At 36.0% G+C, this 21,714-nt stretch overlaps 2 protein-coding genes across 4 annotated transcripts; one reads left to right on the plus strand and one right to left on the minus strand.

Moving 5' to 3' along the window:
* Positions 1-274: 274 nt before the first annotated feature.
* On the plus strand, positions 275-5,122 carry sqh (Myosin regulatory light chain sqh). 2 transcript variants are annotated; one of them, XM_076127280.1, is made up of 4 exons: positions 275-429; positions 901-1,099; positions 2,663-2,801; positions 3,584-5,122. In XM_076127280.1, the coding sequence occupies exons 2-4, from the start codon at positions 910-912 to the stop codon at positions 3,777-3,779; spliced, it is 525 nt and encodes a 174-aa protein (XP_075983395.1). In that variant the 5' UTR covers positions 275-429; positions 901-909; the 3' UTR covers positions 3,780-5,122. The 2 variants fall into 2 exon arrangements, with proteins under 2 accessions (XP_075983395.1, XP_075983396.1); XM_076127281.1 differs by lacking the exon at positions 275-429 and adding an exon at positions 592-766.
* Positions 5,123-5,789: 667 nt separating this feature from the next.
* Positions 5,790-20,729, minus strand: LOC142981712 (glucose dehydrogenase [FAD, quinone]-like). Of its 2 annotated transcripts, none has more exons than XM_076127796.1 (11): positions 20,392-20,729; positions 13,777-14,013; positions 13,232-13,400; positions 12,261-12,463; positions 10,555-10,682; positions 10,011-10,188; positions 9,018-9,275; positions 7,992-8,143; positions 7,412-7,577; positions 6,850-7,042; positions 5,790-6,430 (listed from the first exon to the last, which is right to left on the minus strand). In XM_076127796.1, the coding sequence occupies exons 1-11, from the start codon at positions 20,404-20,406 to the stop codon at positions 6,303-6,305; spliced, it is 1,827 nt and encodes a 608-aa protein (XP_075983911.1). In that variant the 5' UTR covers positions 20,407-20,729; the 3' UTR covers positions 5,790-6,302. The 2 variants fall into 2 exon arrangements, with proteins under 2 accessions (XP_075983911.1, XP_075983910.1); XM_076127795.1 differs by lacking the exon at positions 20,392-20,729 and adding an exon at positions 14,593-14,743.
* Positions 20,730-21,714: the final 985 nt, after the last annotated feature.

Below are 21,714 nucleotides of genomic sequence, written 5' to 3' on the forward strand. Positions count from 1 at the left end.
ATTGTAGTATTATTTATTGCGTGAAATAAAGTTCAAGACCCTGACAGACATTTGGAATTTCTTATTAGTGGCAACACTAATGAGCGGTAGCGTGCGTTCAAAACCCATTTTTTCGTAATATTTGGCGCAGTTTAAAATAAATGATAATTAAATAAAAATAACAGGATAATTAAAGTCCACCATGATTTCCATTAGGTTTTGAACAATGAATTCAATAAATATTATATACTTTTCAAACATATTTTTTATAAAAATATCCTTAACAAATAACTATGTTACATAGCTTCGGAATATGGTTTTCGAGTTCATGTATGTAACTGACGTCAAATAAATTAGTCACCGAGTGAAATAAAATATTTTTAACGTTAAATTTGCCTTATTTCGGTTGTTAACCGTCGTTTCTTCTGGAGTTTAGTGAAATAAATACAGGTAAATGTTATTGTTATATATAGTTAATCTAATAGGGCAGCGCATTTAGCAGATGCTAAGCTGATAAAACACATCCATTTATGGTATTCTTTGGTGTATGCATACGACATCGTGTGCCCTAGATAAACCTTGTTACTAATACTGGAAGGCGGTTTTGGCAATGAGTCATTTTCTTGTTAGCGTACGAAGCTGACGATAAGTTGAGTGACATTAAACTTAATTAAGGTTTTATTTTTATACTTCGTTAGTTGTGATCAAAATATTCAGTGGAGCTATCGCTACCTGTGTTATCTCCGTTTACGTCGACTAAAGGAAGTTTACTCACATAATTAAATAGGTACGACTTCAGAATCGTAATTTAGTGACAAACAGTTTGTATTATTGAGTTATTTTATTGGAATTAATGAGTCATACATAGCATTGTTGGGGAAAAAATTTTCTTTGTTATTTTTTTTTTCTTATTTCTTTCAGATCATCACAATGTCGTCACGTAAGACAGCCGGCCGTCGTGGCACCAACAAGAAGCGCGCCCAGCGTGCCACCTCCAATGTCTTTGCCATGTTCGATCAGGCCCAGATAGCGGAGTTCAAAGAGGCCTTCAACATGATTGACCAGAACAGAGACGGTTTTGTTGACAAGGATGACCTCCATGACATGCTAGCTTCTCTTGGTAAGTTATTATTGAGTCCTAGTACCTCAAATCTGGTGAAACTAGTGTTTGTTTTGCCTCTGGGACTCTCTGAGTCCCACAGCATAGAACTGACAGATACAGATAGTCAGTTTCTATGTAGAATTTACTATTATATTTAAATTATAGATAGAAGTCTTAAAACCTACACTCTTATACATTATTAATTAATTGACTATAACATTATCTCTATTCTATTCTATTCAAAATTTATACATTGTGTATATTACATATACACAATGTCTGTTTTCCTCTTTAATACCTGAAAACAAAACTTTAATTATATTACGATAATACCTTTCTAACATTGAACTGTATCAATAAATTTAATCTAAAGGTTATCTTTGTTGACATACAACAAAGTACAAGCACTAATAATTACAAAGTTATGTTCATCCTAAGTTAAATTAGCCTTATCCATGTACCCATAAATAGAAAATATGAAAAATCTTGCTAGGTAGGTATTAAATAGTCAAATAGATTCCATAAACTTGTACCTTATTCCTTCTTACTTAAGGACAATTAATTAAACCTAAATAAGAACGTACTGAAACTATCATAATAATTAGAAATAAATGTATAGATACCAGTGATTTCATAAAATTCTTGTTAAAATAAGATAAAATAATAAATGACTCAACAGTTGTTGTTACAAGGTAGTTTGACCACCATATGTTACTGCATTGACCTGGATAAAATTTACCTTTAATTGTTAGTGACTGTACAAGTGTGAACCTTGACCAACTGTGATTGAAAATATATAAAATACTATATTTTTAATAACATCTGTTATGTGTGTTAAAAAACAGTAGTATAGATAAAGAGATTTAAAATAAATCTTATATTTGATCAGCTGTGTCAAATTAAAATGTTTTGAGATTGTGTGTGTGATAAAAGTTCTTAAAAAATCTATTAGTAGTGTACTTGTTGGGTTATTTAATGTACTAAAACAAAGATATATACATACATAATGTTCTTTATGACAAGATGTGTGGATGTGAATGAGGCAATGGAAGTTAGTAAGGATTGTATCAAGTGGAGTTTCTCAGTGTCTGCCAAACCCTATAGAAAAAGGCATGATATTATGTATTTAAATCACAACGTGTTTCTATAGGGTTGGCAGAGACCAAAGGATGCCACTAGGCACTTAAATGATCCACATATAATATTATGTCTCGCTAGGACAATCTCTCCCAGTGTTTCCATGGACTTAGTTTTCATGAAATATATTTAATTAAAAAGAAAAAGCAAAAGTACTTAATGTATTGTTTTGATTGTATAACTAGCTGACCCGCGCAACTTCGCTTGCGTCACCGAAGAGAGAATGGGTCATAATTTACCCCGTTTTTGTAACATTTTTCGTTGCTACTTCGCTCCTAAAGGCCGTAGCGTGAAGTTATATAGTCTATAGCCTTCTCGATAAATGGACTATCTAACACTGAAAGAATTTTTCAAATCGGACCTGTAGTTCCTAAGATTAGCGCGTTTAAACAAACTCTTCAGCTTCATAATATTGGTATAGATAAAAGATATATCTTGTTACAGGTAAGAATCCAACTGAAGACTATCTGGAAGGTATGATGAACGAGGCTCCAGGTCCGATCAACTTCACAATGTTCCTCACATTGTTCGGAGAGCGCCTGCAGGGCACTGACCCTGAAGACGTCATCAAAAATGCTTTTGGGTGAGTCATACTTATATTAATCTTGCACATGTGCATTTTTCATCAAAATTTTTATTTTAGAAGTTTAAAAATAATGGACTGAGTCTGTAGTATGTATATGAGACATCCCGGGTGCAATGCCCAAGTTGAACAAAGTTCTATCGGTTTTTTTTTAACAATATTAGATTATTATCAATAGTAGGAATGTACTTCTTTCTTCGATTATAACAGCCATGATGTTATGTATTAAAAATAATGTTTTGCATTTTAGAAATCTTTGTTTGAAATAAGGTCTGTCATAATTTATTCTTAAACATAAGTATAACAAACTTACATGAATTATTAGCTGCCACTAATCACATTGAATTATGTATTGTGATTATTAACGCAAAGAAAAAAAGATTGATATGGACGTGGTTTTTTTTGTCCACAAACAGCTTGTCAAATTTCATTAGTGTTTTAGCTACAGGCTTCATAAATTACAATTATTACTTGTGAAATGCCACTGGCCCCTCTACATTGATTTAAAAATAGGCACGGCCTAACGAAGTTAACCAATATACTAGCCGATATTCGGCTGCGGTAAAACTCGGTAATCATTTATTTGGGCCGACTCGGGATTCGAACCCGTGACCTCTGCGCTCTCTATCTACCTCGCCACAGAGGCATTCGAGGTTTACATTGTAACTTTTTCTGTACCCTCAGAATATTGTCACTGCTTTTTCCCATATATGCATATTGTCGACATTTCTGTACCAATCTTGAGATTAAAGATATTAAGAATAATGTTAATGTATCACTAGATGCTTCGACGAAGAGAACATGGGTGTGATCGGTGAGGAACGCCTCCGCGAGCTGCTGACAACGATGGGTGACCGTTTCACAGACGACGACGTAGACGAGATGTTGCGTGAAGCGCCTATCCGCGACGGACTCTTTGACTACGTGGAGTTCACGCGCATACTCAAGCACGGCGCTAAAGACAAGGACGAGCAGTAATGTGTTACCAGTTAGCGGGTTGAACAGTATTGTAGAACATTTGTATAAGTAGCTGTTTGTGTAGGGAGTCTGACAGGTATCAATATTTAGTGTAGATTGTCTATCAAATGCGTCATGTAAAGTATGTATGGTACTTCAGTTTGATAACTTAGTAAAGAGCCTTGCCATAAACGATTTATTTAGATCGTAATTGATACTACTTCAAAGTGTCAAACGAACCACTATCAGCTGTATAAATCTGTGGGTCACTAATGTTCTACATTTTTTTTAATACTTCCGACAGCTGTGAACCTTGTGTATAAGGCTCTGTGCTAAGTTGTTGGACTATAGTATCATTTAAAAACCATAGGAGAAAGATACATTAGTAGTTATTTTCTCGTAACTACTCTAATGTAAGTTTAGAATTGAAAACAAGGTATGACAGGCTAACAAACAGGACTCCAGTAACCTGATATTTTACTTATACAAATGTTATACAATCAACAGTCAGTGTTTCAAAGTGTACTTATGATATTATTTCATTTAAAATATAGCAATAATTATTCGTGCCCCGACTGTGACTCAACCCGCTGTTACCGCCATTATAATAATTATATTTGCCAAACTAATCAATTGGTTTAAGATGAAAACAGTAGATATTTAAGTTAGTAAGATATGGATTTTCAAAATAATCTCTAAAGATACTGAGGTGCTAAATATACCTAGTTCTTACAACGATCACAGCATTTCCATTTTCGCATTTCATATAAAATTTATAATTCCATAATATTGGACCACTGTATATTTAAGTTTGGCTTTATTAAAATTTTCTTGTGTATCCTTTGCATCCAGAATATTATAGTTTAAATATTCTCTAATATTGGCAACACTGCTATGTACCTAGATTAATTCTGCAAACGTTCCATCGTTGCATTTATGTTTGTGTTAGTTTATAAATGCAGAATTAGTAATAAACTAGTCAACTACTCCTGTGCGTCACTTGTATCTTTAACGCAATATAATCAGCGTCTATGGGTCAACTAAGTTTTTTTTCATCATGTATAATCTCATAGATCTGTCTATTCTCTCCACCAGTGTTGCCATAATTTACAAAGAAGTATTTAATTGGTATTATTATCATTCCTTGAATAATTAGACTACTAACCCTTCTTATTATTTCAAAAATGAAATCTATTTTAAGTTTATTTTCAAAATGACAAAAAGTTTTGTTTTTAAATTATGAATTATTTAGTTGTAGGTCTGAATAAAATTAACTTATAATATTAACAGAATTGTGTGTATTAGTTATGTAATCATTTATGTATCTGTTTTCATTTATTACATTTATAAATCTTTATCTCTCATTTTAATATTTTATTTTTTCCCCTGACTTTCACCATCTTGGTATTTTAAATAAATTTAATAAATTTAACCCATTAATGTCCCACTGCTGGGCAAGGGTCTCCTCCCGTAATGAGGGAGGGGTTAGGCCTTTAGTCCACCACGCTGGCCAAGTGCGGGTTGGGGACTTTGCATGCCCTCAATAAATGTTTTAAACAAATTTTAGGCATGCAAGGTTTCCTCACGATGTTTTCCTTCACCGTTGGAGCATGTGATAATTATTTCTAATACACACATAACTTCGAAAAGTCATTGGTGTGTTGCCTCGGGTTCGAACCTGCGACCACTTGCGTGGGAGGTGCCAACTTATACCACTCGGCTATCACCGCTCGGTATTTTAATAAATATATTTTTAGTTCTAATTAAGGTCTCATCATCTCATTAAACCCGTGAATTAATTAGGCTTTTATTATAATGATGATCGCAAAATGTTATCTTGGAAACATTCCAGGTTTTTTTTATTAAAGAATATTATTTCTTGACACCTTAATATGACTCATTTAGAATTTCTCTCAGAGAGTTGGTTTTAAATTAGACTGCGTTATAATACCAGTACAAGCATGTATGTGGGTAACGCTTTTAGAGCGTAAATTAATGAGTTGTTTTTAAAACTATGAATAAGACAAAAAGTAATATTAACAATCATTTATTGATAAATGCTATTATACATACATCACTATCACTACATAATATAAAACAAAATGGCCCGCCGCGTCACTTCGTTCGCAATAAACACAAAAACTACTTAACGGATTTTCATGAGGTTTTCACCAATAGATAGTGCAATTCCCGAGAAAGGATTTAGTTTGCCTATAATTTATTTAGGCAAGTCCGTTGCGATATAGATCATCTCATATCGTATGGTTAGTCAAGCTAGCGTCAAAGTTGTTCAAGCCGCCCGAATGCCTTTGACGTGGCTTAATGACTGTTACCTTTACCAACTCTTTTACGTGCCCTCGAAGCACAAAAGCCCAGTATGAGGACACCCATCTAAATGACCGCGCCAAGGGTTGCTTAACCCACAAATCGTTCACTGATCGCAACTAGCTATGGATGCCTCACCGGTGTAGGTAATTCGGGTGAAGACGGAGCAGGTCGTTAATATAAATATAAACTATAATAAGATCATATTATTCCTTTGAGTTAGAAACGTTTAGGTTTCCATGTTTGTTTGATGAGGTGTGCGCATTTCTCGGCCACGGCCATGATGGCTCCTTGAGGGTTGCCAGTCATCAGCGCTGGTATGGAACCCGCGTCGCACACGCGCAAGTCTGAAAATAAGAGTTATCATTTAAGAAACTGCTTATAAAGTTGAATAAATTAGAATGAATTAGGACTTACATAAATATCATAATTATTATTATTCGGAATAACGAAAATGCATACCATAGGTAGGTAAAGCTTTTCTTGAAGACGTTACCATAAACATACAAAAAATACAAAATAACAGGCGCCTAATTAATGCTAAAATCAAATACCTACGGCAAAATATAATTTGCGGGCAGAGCAATTTTTCATGGTTACTAATTAAGGTTTCGTCTCAAATAACATCAACTTTTGTTAAAAGATAATGCTTTCTGCAAACGATTTTGCATATTACAAAAAGAGATCTTATTTTAACTGCGTTTGAGTTGAAAATTGCTCTCTCGGTCTAAAATGGTAAAGACTAATTAGTTAGGTAAGTAATTACTTTGTAGGTTGTACACTCTAAGTTCGTTATCGACGACGGAGCCGATGGCCGTGGTGCCGAGCTGATGGTTCTGAGGGTCGGTGTTTACTCGCGCCATGCACTCCATCCACTCGTCTGTCCAGGCCGCGGCGGCTGCGTCACACTCCTTCGTGTAAGTCGTGTCTAGTTCCACCTTCAATAGGTTTTGTGCTACCTGAAATAGAAGTAATATTTTAATACCTTTTCTTTGAAATAGACAACTCCCGCACTAAGAGTTGCTCTTGTGTCGCGGGGATGTTTACAAAACAGACAAACGGACACAAAGTATATAACCAGATACGATTTGTGGATCGCAAAAATAATTGTTCCGTGTGTGAATTGAACCCACGACCGATGCAATGGTAGCGTCATGGTGACCAAAACCACTGCGCCACGGAGGCAGCCAAGCAGACTGCTTGTCACTAGAATAATATCTTTCCGATTCGTTTGGCCTGATTCTCGACTAGATGACCATGCTAAATATCAACAAAATGAACTAGTTTAGCATTTAACTGTAAAGCGTATTGTAAAGTTAAATATTCACCTCAGTGTAAGTCAAGTTTCTCAAGTAAAGCAGCGCGTCTTTCACCATGACCATGTCTTCGGGGTGGTCGTAGTAGTTGGCGTAGAAGAGCGGCGCGTCGAACGGGTCGGTGGAGTTCAGCGTCAAGTAGCCCACGCTGCGGGGCAGGAGTGACACGGCGTTGGCACTGAAAACAAAAGAGAGTTTTATTGAAGAATTTCTTAACTTTCGTGTCCTTTTCCTAGGCTTTTTGTTAATTCTGCTTATCCTTCTCGCACACATTATTGTCCCGCAGTTAAAATAAGCAGTTGTGATGTAAAAATATAGTTGGGTATATGATAAAGATTTTAATACTTAGTTAAATTCGGCTATTAGGAGTATTATGGGAGAAATTGTTGAGTTATTAGACAACAATAAATTAATTAATAACGAAATATGCATAAATTGATGAGCATATTTAAAAAGTAGATTGATCTTATCTAAAGATATAGAACGCCATAGCTATTTACATATACATATTAAGACTATGATTCACTTATTGACTTACGAAAACAAGCTTTATTTTCATCATGATTTTAAGCAAGTGTGTTAAACAACTTACGTGATATTATATCCGGCCCAGGGGCAGTCAGACACAGATTCTCCGATAGCTCCCGTTTTGGAGCACTCCGCGTACAGGCCGTTGAAGAAGAACTGCAGGTCTGGTTGTTTGAGGCTCCTGTCAGCCAGGCTCGAGTATAGGAGACCAGTAATCTGTAGCATTATAGATCATTTTATAACATTAGATAGATACGCTTGTTAACCCCAAAATGTTAGTAGAAGCGTGATTTTATATACCCTGTAGGTGAAATCAAGCAACGAGAGTTTAATATTCGAAAAATTAACTCTTGCCTGACTCGAGAATCGATCAGAAAACCTCGTTATCAACAGTCGCGTACTCTACCCGGACCTCTGAGACAGTGTTGCACAACATTTACAATTAAGATAAAAATGATCTAAATATACACAAATACTGATAGAGAGTAATCCTATCAATCCCTCAACTTACTTCTCGTAGAGATTTTGTTCTATATTCTGCTTTGTCATCCTAATGATATTCTGTCTCGCCGTGACATCACAATGATTAGCAAAAATCACATAGTTTTGACATCACACTCGTGAGCCGTTATCAAACCAAAACATAGACGTATCGTACTTCCGATCTTCGTTATCATGTCTCGAAATCTAGTCACGCAGTAGATATCTACTTTTCTATTTACCCTGACTGCTGATCACGAGATCTCGGCTCGATTCTCGGGTGGGACATTGTGCTATTCGGTTTCTTACTGCTAATTTCATGTGTTACAATTAAACCATTAATGTCCCACTCTGTTGCGGCATGGGTCTCCTCCTTTCAGAACAAGAGCGAGTGCTTTGGGAACTTCATGAATTCCAGTTTGATATAAAAAACGTAAGTGTGATGTTTTGTTTGTCCTAATTTTCAAAACGGTTATGTGAGTTACCTATTTAAAACTTGGCTGGGAGATATAGGTACTATAGTCCTAGTAAGGAGTTAGGACACTACTACATATTTCTGAATAAAACGACGCGAGTAAAATAATTATAATATAATTAAAAGTATAAATACCTGAGTCATTCCAGTGCTGCTCATAGGACCTCCTCTAGTCAATATGTACTCCGTAAAAGCGTTCCAGTTAAGAGTAGCTGTGTTGTTGAAGTTTTTAAGCAGGTAGTAGACGGTCACGCCGATGTGGTTCCTCAAGTTCTGACCTACGGGCAGGTCGGTCAGTACCGGGATGTTGAAGCTGTTCAGAGTAGTCTTTGGTCCGACTCCAGACAACATGAGGATCTGGGGACTGTTCAATGCTCCTGCACTGAGGATCACCTGAAATATTGTGGAAGGTTTTTAACTGAGCAAACGTTTTTAACGTGTCTTGCTTTTACTGTGCGAAATATTCTGACAATGTCCTCAAGCCTTTAAAAGCTCGATCTATAGGATTAATTATTGTTACATAGGTAGGTCTACTTATTTTTTTATATTGTTGTGCATTTAGATTTTGAAACCTGGAGGAAAGGTGGCTAGAATCTTTTATTCAAAATTGTGTACCTATTGACTATTAAATCTTTGGATTCGAAGCTTATCAAAGACCATTTCACATAATATATGATATCAGGTTTGAATGATTTGCAACGTTGCATTATATATAGTATGTCCGCTGTCCCGTATTAGACCTACGTGATGGGAAATGTGCCGCCTGGAATGCAATACTCCGGCCAACTTTGCGTTTTAATCCTATTTATAGGAGCGTTACGAACGTTCCTAAAGCGGAACTACTGCAGGTTAACATATGTAGATATAAACATAAGTGAAGTGGGTTCACTAGTGTCTGACGACCTCCGTGGCGCGGTGTTGAAGCTGCACGCGGCAACCACTGCTTCGGGAGGTCGTGAGTTCGATTTCCACACGGGACAATTATTTGTGCGATTGACAAATAGTTGATTTGGGTCTGGTTGTAATTTGTGTCTGTTGTTCGTGTGTTTGCAAAAGTCCTCGCGCCACAAGAGCCAATCTTAGTGCGGGAGTTGTCTTTTTTTAAAAAAAGGAAATATTTATATTTACCTCTTTGTTAGCGCGTACAGTTCTCACATTGCCTTGAGCATCAATATACTCGATACCCACAGCTTTGTTCGCCTTGAAGATGATTCTGGAGACGCGTGCATTCATTGTGATGGTCAGGTTGGGTCGCTCCGACTTCGGCAACAAGAAGGCACGCGCCGTGGTGTAACGTTGACCATTCCTGTTGATAAACAATGTTGTTATATTACACCTTATAAACTTTCAAAAGAAGATATTCACTTCTACATTGTACCTATATTAATACGGTGCATGTGAACTAAAGGCTCCTGTGGTAAATATTCTAATGAAAATTTAAAAACCTCACACATTTGCCGACATATAAACAGAAAAATTGCAATCGTAGGTACTTTTGCAGTTGCTTTTGCTGTTAATTATACCACGTGAACATTAGCTAAGTTGAATTTGTGAATTTTCAAAGTCAATATTTGAGACGGGTTTCCCATTCAGCTAAAATACGTTTTTCCTTTACCCTTGCACCTTTATCCTCGATATGGATATAATAGTAAGTGATATTATTTATACTAACTCGTTGAAAGTCTGCGCAAATGTGAAACCTTCGGGTGTGTCCGGATTGTTCATGTCTTCGATGATCGGGAGCCCTGCTTGTTCGAGCGCCTTAACCAATAGACCCGCTTGAGGTGGTTGGTAGTTGAACTGCAAACAAAACATCTTTCATAAGACAAAACATTCAATTTTTCATTCAATTCAACCCTCCTCTGCGTCGCAGTTGCAGTCTTGTAAATATATTTTTTCCATTGTCAGTAATAGTAGCAAGCAGTGGGGTGGTATAAGTTCGCACCTTCCACGTAAGTGGTTGATGGTTCGAACCCGAGGCAACAGACCAATGACTTTTCGAAGTTATGTATGTTTTAGAAATAATTGTCACTGGCTCTAACGGTGAAGTGAAACATCGTGATAAAACCTTGCATGCCTAAAAATACATGATAAGGATAAATAAGGATACATGTAAAAGATGAAAGAATGTAGTGTAATTAATTTCGCAACAACTTTAGAAATTATTAATATACAATAATATACATATTCAATTGTGTATTCAGTTTTACAAAGTAAATTTGAACACAAAAGAACATGTTTTAACAAACAATGTATGCGAATGTATTTATGGCATTTAATTTATAATCCATGCAAAGTGAGTTGATGATATAAGTGTAATGTAAAGACTTGGTAAATTACAATGGTCAGAAATTTAGTTACTTAAGATTTAAAAGACGAAAATGTAAGTCTAAAATATACAATACATAAGTAAGTATTATGTGCTTCAATAATGTATATTTGCTGTTCCTATCTCATGTCATAAATCCTGAAGTCTGTACCTATCTGTCTGGTTCGTTTTCGCGACTAAACAACTGAACGATTTTTCATGAAATTACATACATATTACACTCCTTTTTCCATAAGGATAGGCGGAGACCAGTGAACGTGACTTGGTACGATCCTAACAAACTTCCCTTGCCTCATTCACGTACATAAATCTTGTCTTACAGGACCGCTGGTTACGAGTGTTATGCACCTAATCTTTTTGTAAGACAATACCGATATGACCCGTGTATATGTTACTGTAAAAGCCCGAACGGTGGTAAATCCTAAGATTTTCCGGTATAACCTAAGATTTACCAACTCGCAATGGTAAAAGTCCGAACAATTCTTTTATTTCGAACTTTTACCTATATTCACTTGATGATGGCGAGATGTCGCCGGAGCCCCGCTTCGCGGGGCTCCTCCTTCTGGGTGGTTAAAAAAAAATAACCACGAAGGCTAAGGTGGGAGCTTCGCTTCGCTCGCTCCCACCTTAGCCTTCTAACCTAACCTACCCATGTCGCTTTGCCCAAAACTCCTTCTCTATAACTATGCCACAGTATATAATTATACCGTGAAATAGTTAGAAACATAGTTATGAAGGAGGATTTTTTTATATATCGTAACATAGTTTTTAAACTCTGGCTAGTTCGGACTTTTACCATTGAGAGTTGGTAAATCTTAGGTTTTACCGGAAAATCTTAGGATTTACCACAGTTCGGGCTTTTACAGTAACATATATATCTCTCCAGAGCGTTTCCTCCCGGCATTTTCATTTGCGTTCGTACAGTAAATTCATGGAATTCAGTCCAGAAATAATTGGAGACTCTCATAAATAGATTAGGTATTGATATTTTCGTAAATCAACATCAATTCACTACCTAGTCTTTACTCATTAGTAAAAAAATGCGTTACCCTTTGTACTGGCAGAGGTCCGGTAGCTGAATGATGTTCCCCACTGACAAGAGTGCCAATTTCCTTATTGCCTTCAGTCATGTCAAAGAACGGTTGCAGAGCCTCCCAAGACCAGTCAGTGCTGTTGGCGGCTTCCACCCAGGCCTTGTAGTCAGCCGCGTGGCCGCGGTGGTACATCATACCGTTTAGAACACTTGTTCCACCTTAAACAAAACGAAGAAAGACTTCAACTTGCGTCCTGGCATCAATTATTAACTAATATAAGAGAGAAATGGGTCATATATTTCCCCGTTTTTGTAATATTTTGTACTGGTACTCTGCTCCTGTTGGTCGTAGCGTGATGTTATATAGCCCATAGCCTTCCTAAATAAATAGGCTATCCAACAGTAAAATATTTTTTCAATTAGCACCAGTAGTTCCTGAGATTAGCGCGTTCAAACAAACAAACTCTTTAGCTTTATGATATTAGTGTCGATTTAAAGCCGCAATTCTTTAGCATGGAGGACTCAAGGCCCAACCAGTGGTAGCAGTAAGACAGTAATGCGGATTTAAAATGTATGTTTTAACGTTATTTTGCGATATCTACTGGCAAGAGCATCTATTATGGACTTCCAAATTGCGTTTATTGTTTGCCATTTAGGATCATCTCTTTACACAAATTGTTTGCGTGCTAAAACACTCAAGCATGACTTTTTTGTTTGTTATATTGTCTAGTATACGCTGATCGTTTACTCAACTGTTTTTTGCAGCCACTTACATCCATACTTATATTATAAATGCTAATGTAACTCTATCTGTCTGTCTGTTACTCAATCACGCCTAAACTACTGAACCAAAATGCATGAAATTTGGTTTGGAGATATTTTGATACCCGAGAAAGGACATAGGCTACTTTCAGGTGGCGGACGAGGTCACGGGTAAAAGCTAGTTCTTTATAGTTACAAAAACAGTCTTTAAAGTATTTTACGTACCCATGACTTTTCCTCTTGGCCAAACACAGCGGCCGCCCTGGTCAAGGCAGTAGTTGCCTGGTTGAGTGCGGTACTTCCAGTCTATCTCATCGTGGTTCCAGAATGACCTGTAGAACGAGGGCACGCGAGATGCTAATGGCTCTTGGCCACCCGCTTCCAGCAACAGGACCTGGATAATAAGATTGTTAAAATGTATTATTCCATGAAAGATTAATTTTTGTGGCACTTGGGAATAGCAATAACACTTCGAAATTTGGCACTTTATAACTTGCTTTGTAAAAAATAAATGACTAGGTACTATCGGATTGGTCCTTAGCAAGTTTCAACAAAATTTTGAAAATATTTTGTTTCTACAGAAGCAATTAGTATAAGAAAATTAGTTTGCGTTTTAAGCAACGTTACCTGAGGATTGACTTTGTCAATACCGAGAGCCCGTTAGTCCGATCTTCTAGTCGGACATTTAAATAAACTTAAATTAAATAACATTTGTTATTTATTTTCCGAATTTAACACTACTAAATGCAAAAAAAAAAAATTGTACTTACGGAATCACGTGGATTTTCGCTAAGTCTACCAGCAACGATGGATCCGGCCGAACCAGCGCCGACCACGATGTAATCGTACGCTCCAGTGGGTACTTCTGACTCGAGCCTCTTGCACGGAGTGGAGATGTCGCAGCGGCCCCACAGGTAGCTCTCGATGAGCATCATGAATAAGAACTGCCCGCATATCGGCGAGCTGGTGACTGACGGTCCCTCTTGTATTATGGGACACCCGCAATTCTGTATGCAAAATGTATTATATTTACTTATTTGCAGCGTTATTACTTATAGGCGTAGCGTTGTGAATATACAATCCAGATTTGATTTTGTGGGAAACCATATTTTTTTGTATCACTGGGAATCAAACCTTCGCTTCGCAGTGGTAGTAGCGTGGCTTCCACCTTTATTACTATACCTTGAACGTGGTTGTCTTTTACATAATACAGTTAAGTGATTTTAAATATTTTGTTTTTTATAGATAAGTACTTTTATCAAAACGTCTATTTTATTTTATTGATACCCTAATGTGGGTTTTATTCCGTAACTACTAGTGAAATACGAGTACATAAATTATTAAATTTTATTTATACAACTGTATAGTTTACGAATTTTGGTTTATTTTTACAAAACTGAAACACGTCGTCAACCTAGTTTTTTTTCCAACTATGTTGGAGTTGGCTCTCAGTTTTACCGGATGCAGCTGAATACCAGTACTTTACATGGAGCGACTGCCTATCGGACCTGGGTTATATCGCAATACCCCTAGGTAAAACTGCCAAGATATACCAAACTGAAACTGTAGCCAATAATTAAACTCACCTGTGCTGAAAGAATCATCTTGATAATTAAGTATTTGCTTCAGAAGCCCTACTAAATTAATTTACAAAATTAGCAACCGAAGTTTTCAGTAGAAGAAATTTCTACCGAAACTTCTTATGGTTCGCAGGTGACTGAAGCACTAGAATGAAAGCCCAAACTTTATATACTTATCAAGATCAACAGTATGCAGATGTTTTCTTAGCTGTCCAATGAAATGTGTGATGATGCCGCAGATAATATACAAACACAGATAAACGATAACAATTCTAACTGTCATTTAAATAAAGCTCTTCTAATTAAAATTTGGTTTTGATAACGATTTTCCATGATTATGCAAAATTGCAGGGTGTACGTAGTATTGCAGTATGCAGTATTTGCACCGTCATTAAGTAAATCCTTTGATCCCACACGAAAATATTAACTTGGCTTAAGTCATAGCCAGTTGCCATTACCGGTTCATAAACGATCTGTGGGTAAAGGAACCCTTAGCGAGGACATTCTATAGATTGGTGGTCGCTTAGTGAGTTATGCGTCTACGTGCTTTGAAGGCCACGTGAAAAGCCGGTTCCGGTTGTTATCAATTGAGATAACAATCAAGCCATGCCAAAGGGCTTTACGTCATGAACACTTTTGGTACTAGTTTGACCACTAACTTTACAATGAATTTATAAGGGGAAATTTTCCACATGTAAAACTGTATTTGTAATATATGAAAAGTCTGAAATGTATGAAAATGTTCTAGTAGAAGACTTTATTTATTTTCTACCTACACACCATAGATTATCAGGTACATAATAATATCGTTAAAACGTTATCGTTAAACGTTAATGTTTATAAGGTTGTTCACTTTTGTAATTAAAAGGTGTTTTACAAAATGTCGATTTTCCAATTTACCCGTAAATTATTATTTCACAATATTTCGACAGTTTTCACGCCAAATTAAAACATAGTTATTTATTATTAATAATTCTTTTTTCAGAATATTTTATTACTTGTACTGACTTTGACAACGATTTTTATTAAAATGAAACTCATTTTATTTATCCTTTTTAAGTCCTTTCCTAGGTAGCTTGCAACACCTGCAGAGTTTAAGAGAATATTTTATTAAGATATAATAAATAACATTACCTAATTAAGTACGCTTTATATCGGATTTAGATTAGATCTTTAAAAATCTTGGCTAAACAGTGAACGCGAATCATAAGAAGTTTTGACTGTAAGTTGCCTATAAAAAGTAAGTAAAGAGTGTAAGATGTTAGAAGGAAGACGGAAAGCCACAAGATTTTAAGACAACATAAAGCGCGAGACTTTCGCCATGAAAAGTATTTTTATTTTCTGCGTCCCCTAGCAGGCTCCAGAGCTTCTCGTGGGGCGGTAGCGGGTCCTAAACCAACTGATAAATTACAGAAAGAAGTAAAATTGATATTACTGTAAAGTAAAGGTGCGGAAAATGTTTCCTTGTAAAAGGACGGTAGTCCCAAAAGTTTGCGAACCTATGTCTTAAATTAACTCAAGGCTTTTAAAGTGTCTGTGCTGTAATCATAGGGATTCGAGATTTTGAATTTGTTCGAGACGATTAGGTAGTTGATATTGTGTGCTTGCTTAAACAGGTTATGGGATACGAACACGGGGTACATACGTGATTGTAGTAATATAAAATGTATATGTACAAACGTGGATGTGTAATCTACAAGTAACGACATTATCCACATCTGGCCTTTAATGTTATTACCTAATTTGAAATGCAAATTTGTAATAAAATTGATACAATAAAATATCAACTTACTGTAAATTATTTGTTCAAGTGAAATTCTTGTTGGCTCACCTATAGCTTGCAATAAAAAAGCAACCATTTTCCGCGCTCTGCATTCGGATATGGTGAATTAATGCGATAAAATTAATATACAGAACAGTCTCGATGCAAATTTCCAAATAATAACTTTCCTCCGGCATTCGAGACGGATCATTATTTATCAAGTCACATTTGTATAAACAATAAGTGGATAAAAAAGCACAGAGTGGACAAGGACAGTTCATTTTGTTCCTAGGTATTTGAATTCTATAATTCATTTATTTATTTATTGTACTTTTACAATTAACCTTAACCTTAATCTTAACCTTAAATTTTATACTCGCCAAACTTATTAGTTTAACGGCGAGAATGCACTCTTACTGACTAACATGACATACTTCATCACCAGCAGCGTAGCTTTTCTTTCAACTCCGTTGGAGTCGGTTTTCAGTCCCACCGGATGCGGCTGAAAACAAGTATTTGGCATAGAACGACTGCCTATCGTGCCACCATTACCGAGTTACCTAAGCTACCTCGGTTATAACATGATTAGACTCGACTGCCCTTGGTTAAACTGGTTGTCAGATTTTCAAGCTTCTTACTACTGTTAACGACTGCCAGAGAATTTTAAAAAAGAGCTGCCGGGATCCACGATTTAACGTGCCTTCTGAAACACGGAGGAACTCTGAATGTGGACGAAAAAACGTCGTAGCTTTATCAGAGATCGATCTGCGCGGGTGTTGTTACTTAGCCACGAGTTCCTCTTCAAGATTCTACTAATAAGTTGTGAAAGAAAAGTTTTTAAAGTTATGTGTACAGTCAACTTGGGTACCTTTGAATCATTGGGGTAATATTGAACGTGGGAATTTGAACTAGTTTCGATTATTTTTTCTTATGAAACCAATACAATTGATAAAGATTCATTTTAGTTTTGCAAACTTTTATCAATTGTGTTGGTTTCATATGAAAAAATAATCAATGTTACCCAAATGATTCAAAGTTACCCAAGTTGACTGTAAGTGTATGAAATAATAAGAATTTTTTCTACCGGTAAAGAAAATCATCGTGATGCTATTACAAGTCTTAGAGTTATGTTCTTGAAGGTGAGCAAAGTACCCAACCCGCACTTGTCCAGGGAACCTTCTGAATAACTGCTTCATCGTATGATCAGCTGTTGCATTCATCTATTTGAAGGAAAATGTAATAATAACTCTATTTATAGATATCGATGATACATAATAATGGTAAATAAATAGTAAAGGCAAATAGGTAGGTAGGTACAACAATAGGGGAAAATATGTAACTGCAATTTTTGACATGACATCAAACAAGAACGTAGTAATAAATATTCACTGCACTTGTGCTAACAGTGGAATGGCATGGAAATATTACCTTTCATTATTACGTATTATAGTTATATAATGATGTCATATATTATTGTTAATATCATTTAGGTAAGTTTTTAAGTTACATGTGTTTAGATTTAATGTACAGAAAATTGACGTAGTAAATACGTAGGGATATAAATGAATCCTTTCTTTATATCGTAGAGGCAGGCTGAGATAAGACCAAAGAGCGCCACTTACTACGATCCCTGCAATCTTTCCTTACTTCAGTAACTTCAATTCATCTTGTCATACAGGACCACCGTGTCGATTACGACTATCTGCCTACCGACATTCTTGCAAGACAATACATACCAATAGCAAATATCAGTTAGTTTGTCATTTGACTCTATAGTTTAAATCGATTCGTTCGTAGAGCTAACCTAAGACAGCAGGCAGCACGCATCATGGTGTCTTGTAAAGAGTTGCGTTGCGTCTGTGCTTTGCTTCTACTATATACTACGACTACTTAAAGATGCCCCTAAACAACTTGAAGAATTTTGCTACATAATAGTGATAATAATAACCGATTTTTAGGCCCGCCTGAGAAGAAATGCAGAGGGAGACGTTTGGCGATACCTTTAGATATGTTTTATATCTATATCTATACTTATAATAAATCTGTAGAGAGGTCAATTCTGTACATTGAATATATTTAAAAAAAAACCAATGGGGGATGTTTAGTAACGGATACTGATACCGAATCTGCAATTTATAATTTTCTTTTCTGTCTGTCTGTCTGTCTGTCTGTCCTCCGTCTGTATGTGTCGCTATCACGTAAAAACTACCGGATAGAATGCACTGAAATTTGGTATATGCATAGAATAAGTAGTGGAGCAATTTCTAGGATACTTTTTATAGCATAAAATCTAAAAGATTTTTAGAAAATTGAAAAATATACGTAGAAATCGTTTGAACCTGCGTTTCCCTATAGAGACCATAGATGGCGTTACAATCCATTTCACAACATTCGCATAAAGTTAACGCGGCGCCTGCCGTATCGATACCTGTTGTTCGCACCAATGGCGTTATAAACCGCAACAAAGCATGTTTTTTCTAATTAATTAATTTTGATGGCTTTATTGTAAAAAAAATACCTTTGAAACATGCTATACATTTATAAGATTTTCAAACATAAATGTTGTATGATATATTACACAAAAATGTTGGTTTACGTGGGTCCGGTGCGATCGGGATATCCTAGATGGCAAACCGAGTAATTTCGTTTGTTGTCGTTGTTCGCCGCAACTGACAGATGGCGTTGTTGTTCGAATCACATAACCAAATTAATTGGTTGCATTAAGGAAATAAATTGGATAGCTATGAAACAGACTATGTGGTAAGTTTTAAAAAATAAACAACGGATGATATAAAAGTAGTATAAAAAATAATTACGGGTTACGCGGTTTCGGACGTATCATCGCAAGTATACATTATTACGCGTCTGAAGAGCTCCGGCGCAGATAGGACCTATAATAATATTCTGAATCCAGACGGGTAAGCAATGGCCAATCTATTATATTTTACACTGTAAACTGCTACGGATACAGACGAGAGCAGAAAAGAAGGTAACCACAGGAAATCAGGCCTGCCTGAGCCTGTGTCACATTGTGTGCCTTTCGGGTCCCTTTCGTAAAAAACCATTAGATGACAAAAGAGTTGTTAACATTTTTATGTGTAGGTGTATCGAGTGCTTCGCAATTCGCGTGCTCAAACGAATAAGCAACAGTACGAAATTCACGCGAGCGGAGCCGCACGGGTCAGCTAGTTCTACTAATAAGTTAAGCAACGTTTGCGCATAAGTTGTCTTCGTTTAACGTATGCACATGGCTTGCACCTTATAAAATTAGCAAATTTAGTGAATCGAACCCACTTAAGCCTTGAATTTACTAGGCCGTCTTGCAGAACAGAGCAAGTGGAGAGAAGTACAAGGATTTTTGAGCACGGTGTGTGAGCAAAACATACAATTTGTAGTTATCACGTACAATCACGGTTGATGACCGTGACGACTACCGGTCAGTCTGCCTCCACATCACTCAGGACATATTCTCTACGCTAAATTCAGTGTTTAACGCGTCTCGTTTTCTTAAGATTAATTAATTAACAAGGCGCTAAGGTTTAATTGATACCTAGATAGGTAGATCCTTTTGGTATTATTTTGCAAAGTACAGGTCTTTACCATTACATTGTGTCAGGTAGTGATTTATTATTATCAAAATTGCTACTTTTCGGAGTTTAACAAAGATAATTTTATCCCATTTTCTTTATTGCCACAATTTCCATCCACATTTTACGGGATTTTCAACACTGTTATGGTAGAGTTCTTGGTACTAAGCAAGCTCTTGATGGCTTCTTTTCCTTAAATCGCTCACTCAGCGTAATTACATCCAAATTGGTATAGTGGGTTAACTCCAAAAGCCGTAGAGACACGCATAGGTAATGTCACATTTAAATATCAGAGGGAGTCAAAAAAATATCTCAAACGTACCGCTCTGACTGGTATTACCTCTCACGGAGACTATCTGTCATGTACTGAATTGTTTAATGTCTTATTCAGAGGGGAGAAACCAGCCGAATTTGGTGCATATAATATAATATAATTAAAAATAATAATCTGCATACCCAATTATTTGCCATTATGTACACAGGGACACTGACAGTCACAATCACTCACAAAGTATAACACTACGTTAAGACAAAATCTAACGTAAATACACTTTTTAATACACAACTTTACCTTCAACTTATTATTTATTTAATATACAAATAAGCGATTAATATCAGCGATTTTAATTCACAATCAATTGTATTAAAACAGCCATATTTAATTATTTATACATCGTTCAGTTCGCTGTATAAAAATACATAGAATTGTAGTGAACTTTTGAAAATAAATGCCTAAATTTCGTATTTCCTAACGCTCTGGTCGAATATAAAGAAGCTACTGAGGTAATTTTATTTTAACTTGAACATCGCTAATTATTACTGGGACGAAGGAAACACATGACTGACTTCACACAAATTAAAACTGTAAATCTTTTTGTTAAGAATTATTTTTATATTTAATTTTAATTATTTTTATTTTGTTTCACACGCGTATTAAGATAATATGAGCATGAAAAATTGACCATATCATGGAATATTTGCAAATAATGGTCGCGGGTACATGTGCTCTAAATAATTAGCTTCATTATTTTTACACAGTACCCAAGGTACCTCCATATTAAAAACCGGGACCTTCTACTACAACATAGTTGTATTACGATGTCTGTGTGTGAATTGATGAGCGACATCTTGATGTGGGGTTATACGCGAGGCTGAAGTCTTCCTTCTGTTCTTCTGCTATGTTTTTGCGCTTAAAACTGTAGTACAGCGGTGGTAGAACAAGAGTCTATGAACGCCAGATCTTTGTGTTGTTATTTTATAAAAGCTAAGTTTCTCCGCATCTTCCCAACACAAGTAAGAACCGACGGGCTATTACAAATTCACAGTTAGCGTTTATGTTCAAACACAATTGAAACAAAAAAGTTACATATCATGTAGATCGCACGGCACATGTTTTTATGTTAATTTAAAAGAATTATAACTACATTCCTGTATGTCTAGTCGCCATTTCTTAACGGTGACTGTCAGTTAGGTACTAAATTGAAAAAAAAATGTATATTGCCGGACTGCCTTATACTTAGTGAATATTACCTACTGCTGACCAAAAGGTTCGTTCTCAAGTTCGATTTCCCAGTTAGACGAAATGCTTGTTCTTATATTTAATTTATCTGTTGATATATCCTTTTTTTGTTGGTATTTATGGGGGCAACTAGCATTTACTTATCCAAAAGACACCTTAGGATTAAGCCGGCAGCAAAAACAGAACGGAAAATAAGTTGTCGTTTAGTAATCGGCAATCGCCAATCAACGAAAAATGTTACTTCTCATATTAAGGTAAGT

The sequence above is a fragment of the Anticarsia gemmatalis genome, chromosome 20 (genome assembly GCF_050436995.1).
Source record: "Anticarsia gemmatalis isolate Benzon Research Colony breed Stoneville strain chromosome 20, ilAntGemm2 primary, whole genome shotgun sequence".
NCBI lineage: Eukaryota > Metazoa > Arthropoda > Insecta > Lepidoptera > Erebidae > Anticarsia > Anticarsia gemmatalis.

Coding starts and splice junctions, on each gene's coding strand:
- sqh (XM_076127280.1), top strand. CDS start 910: ATGTCGTCACGTAAGACAGCCGGCCGTCGTGGCACCAACAAGAAGCGC. Junction 1,100..2,662: donor TGACATGCTAGCTTCTCTTG/GTAAGTTATTAT, acceptor ATCTTGTTACAG/GTAAGAATCCAACTGAAGAC. Junction 2,802..3,583: donor GTCATCAAAAATGCTTTTGG/GTGAGTCATACT, acceptor ATGTATCACTAG/ATGCTTCGACGAAGAGAACA.
- LOC142981712 (XM_076127795.1), bottom strand. Junction 10,189..10,554: donor TTTGCGCAGACTTTCAACGA/GTTAGTATAAAT, acceptor GTTTATCAACAG/GAATGGTCAACGTTACACCA. Junction 8,144..9,017: donor GCAGCACTGGAATGACTCAG/GTATTTATACTT, acceptor ATAATGCTACAG/ATTACTGGTCTCCTATACTC.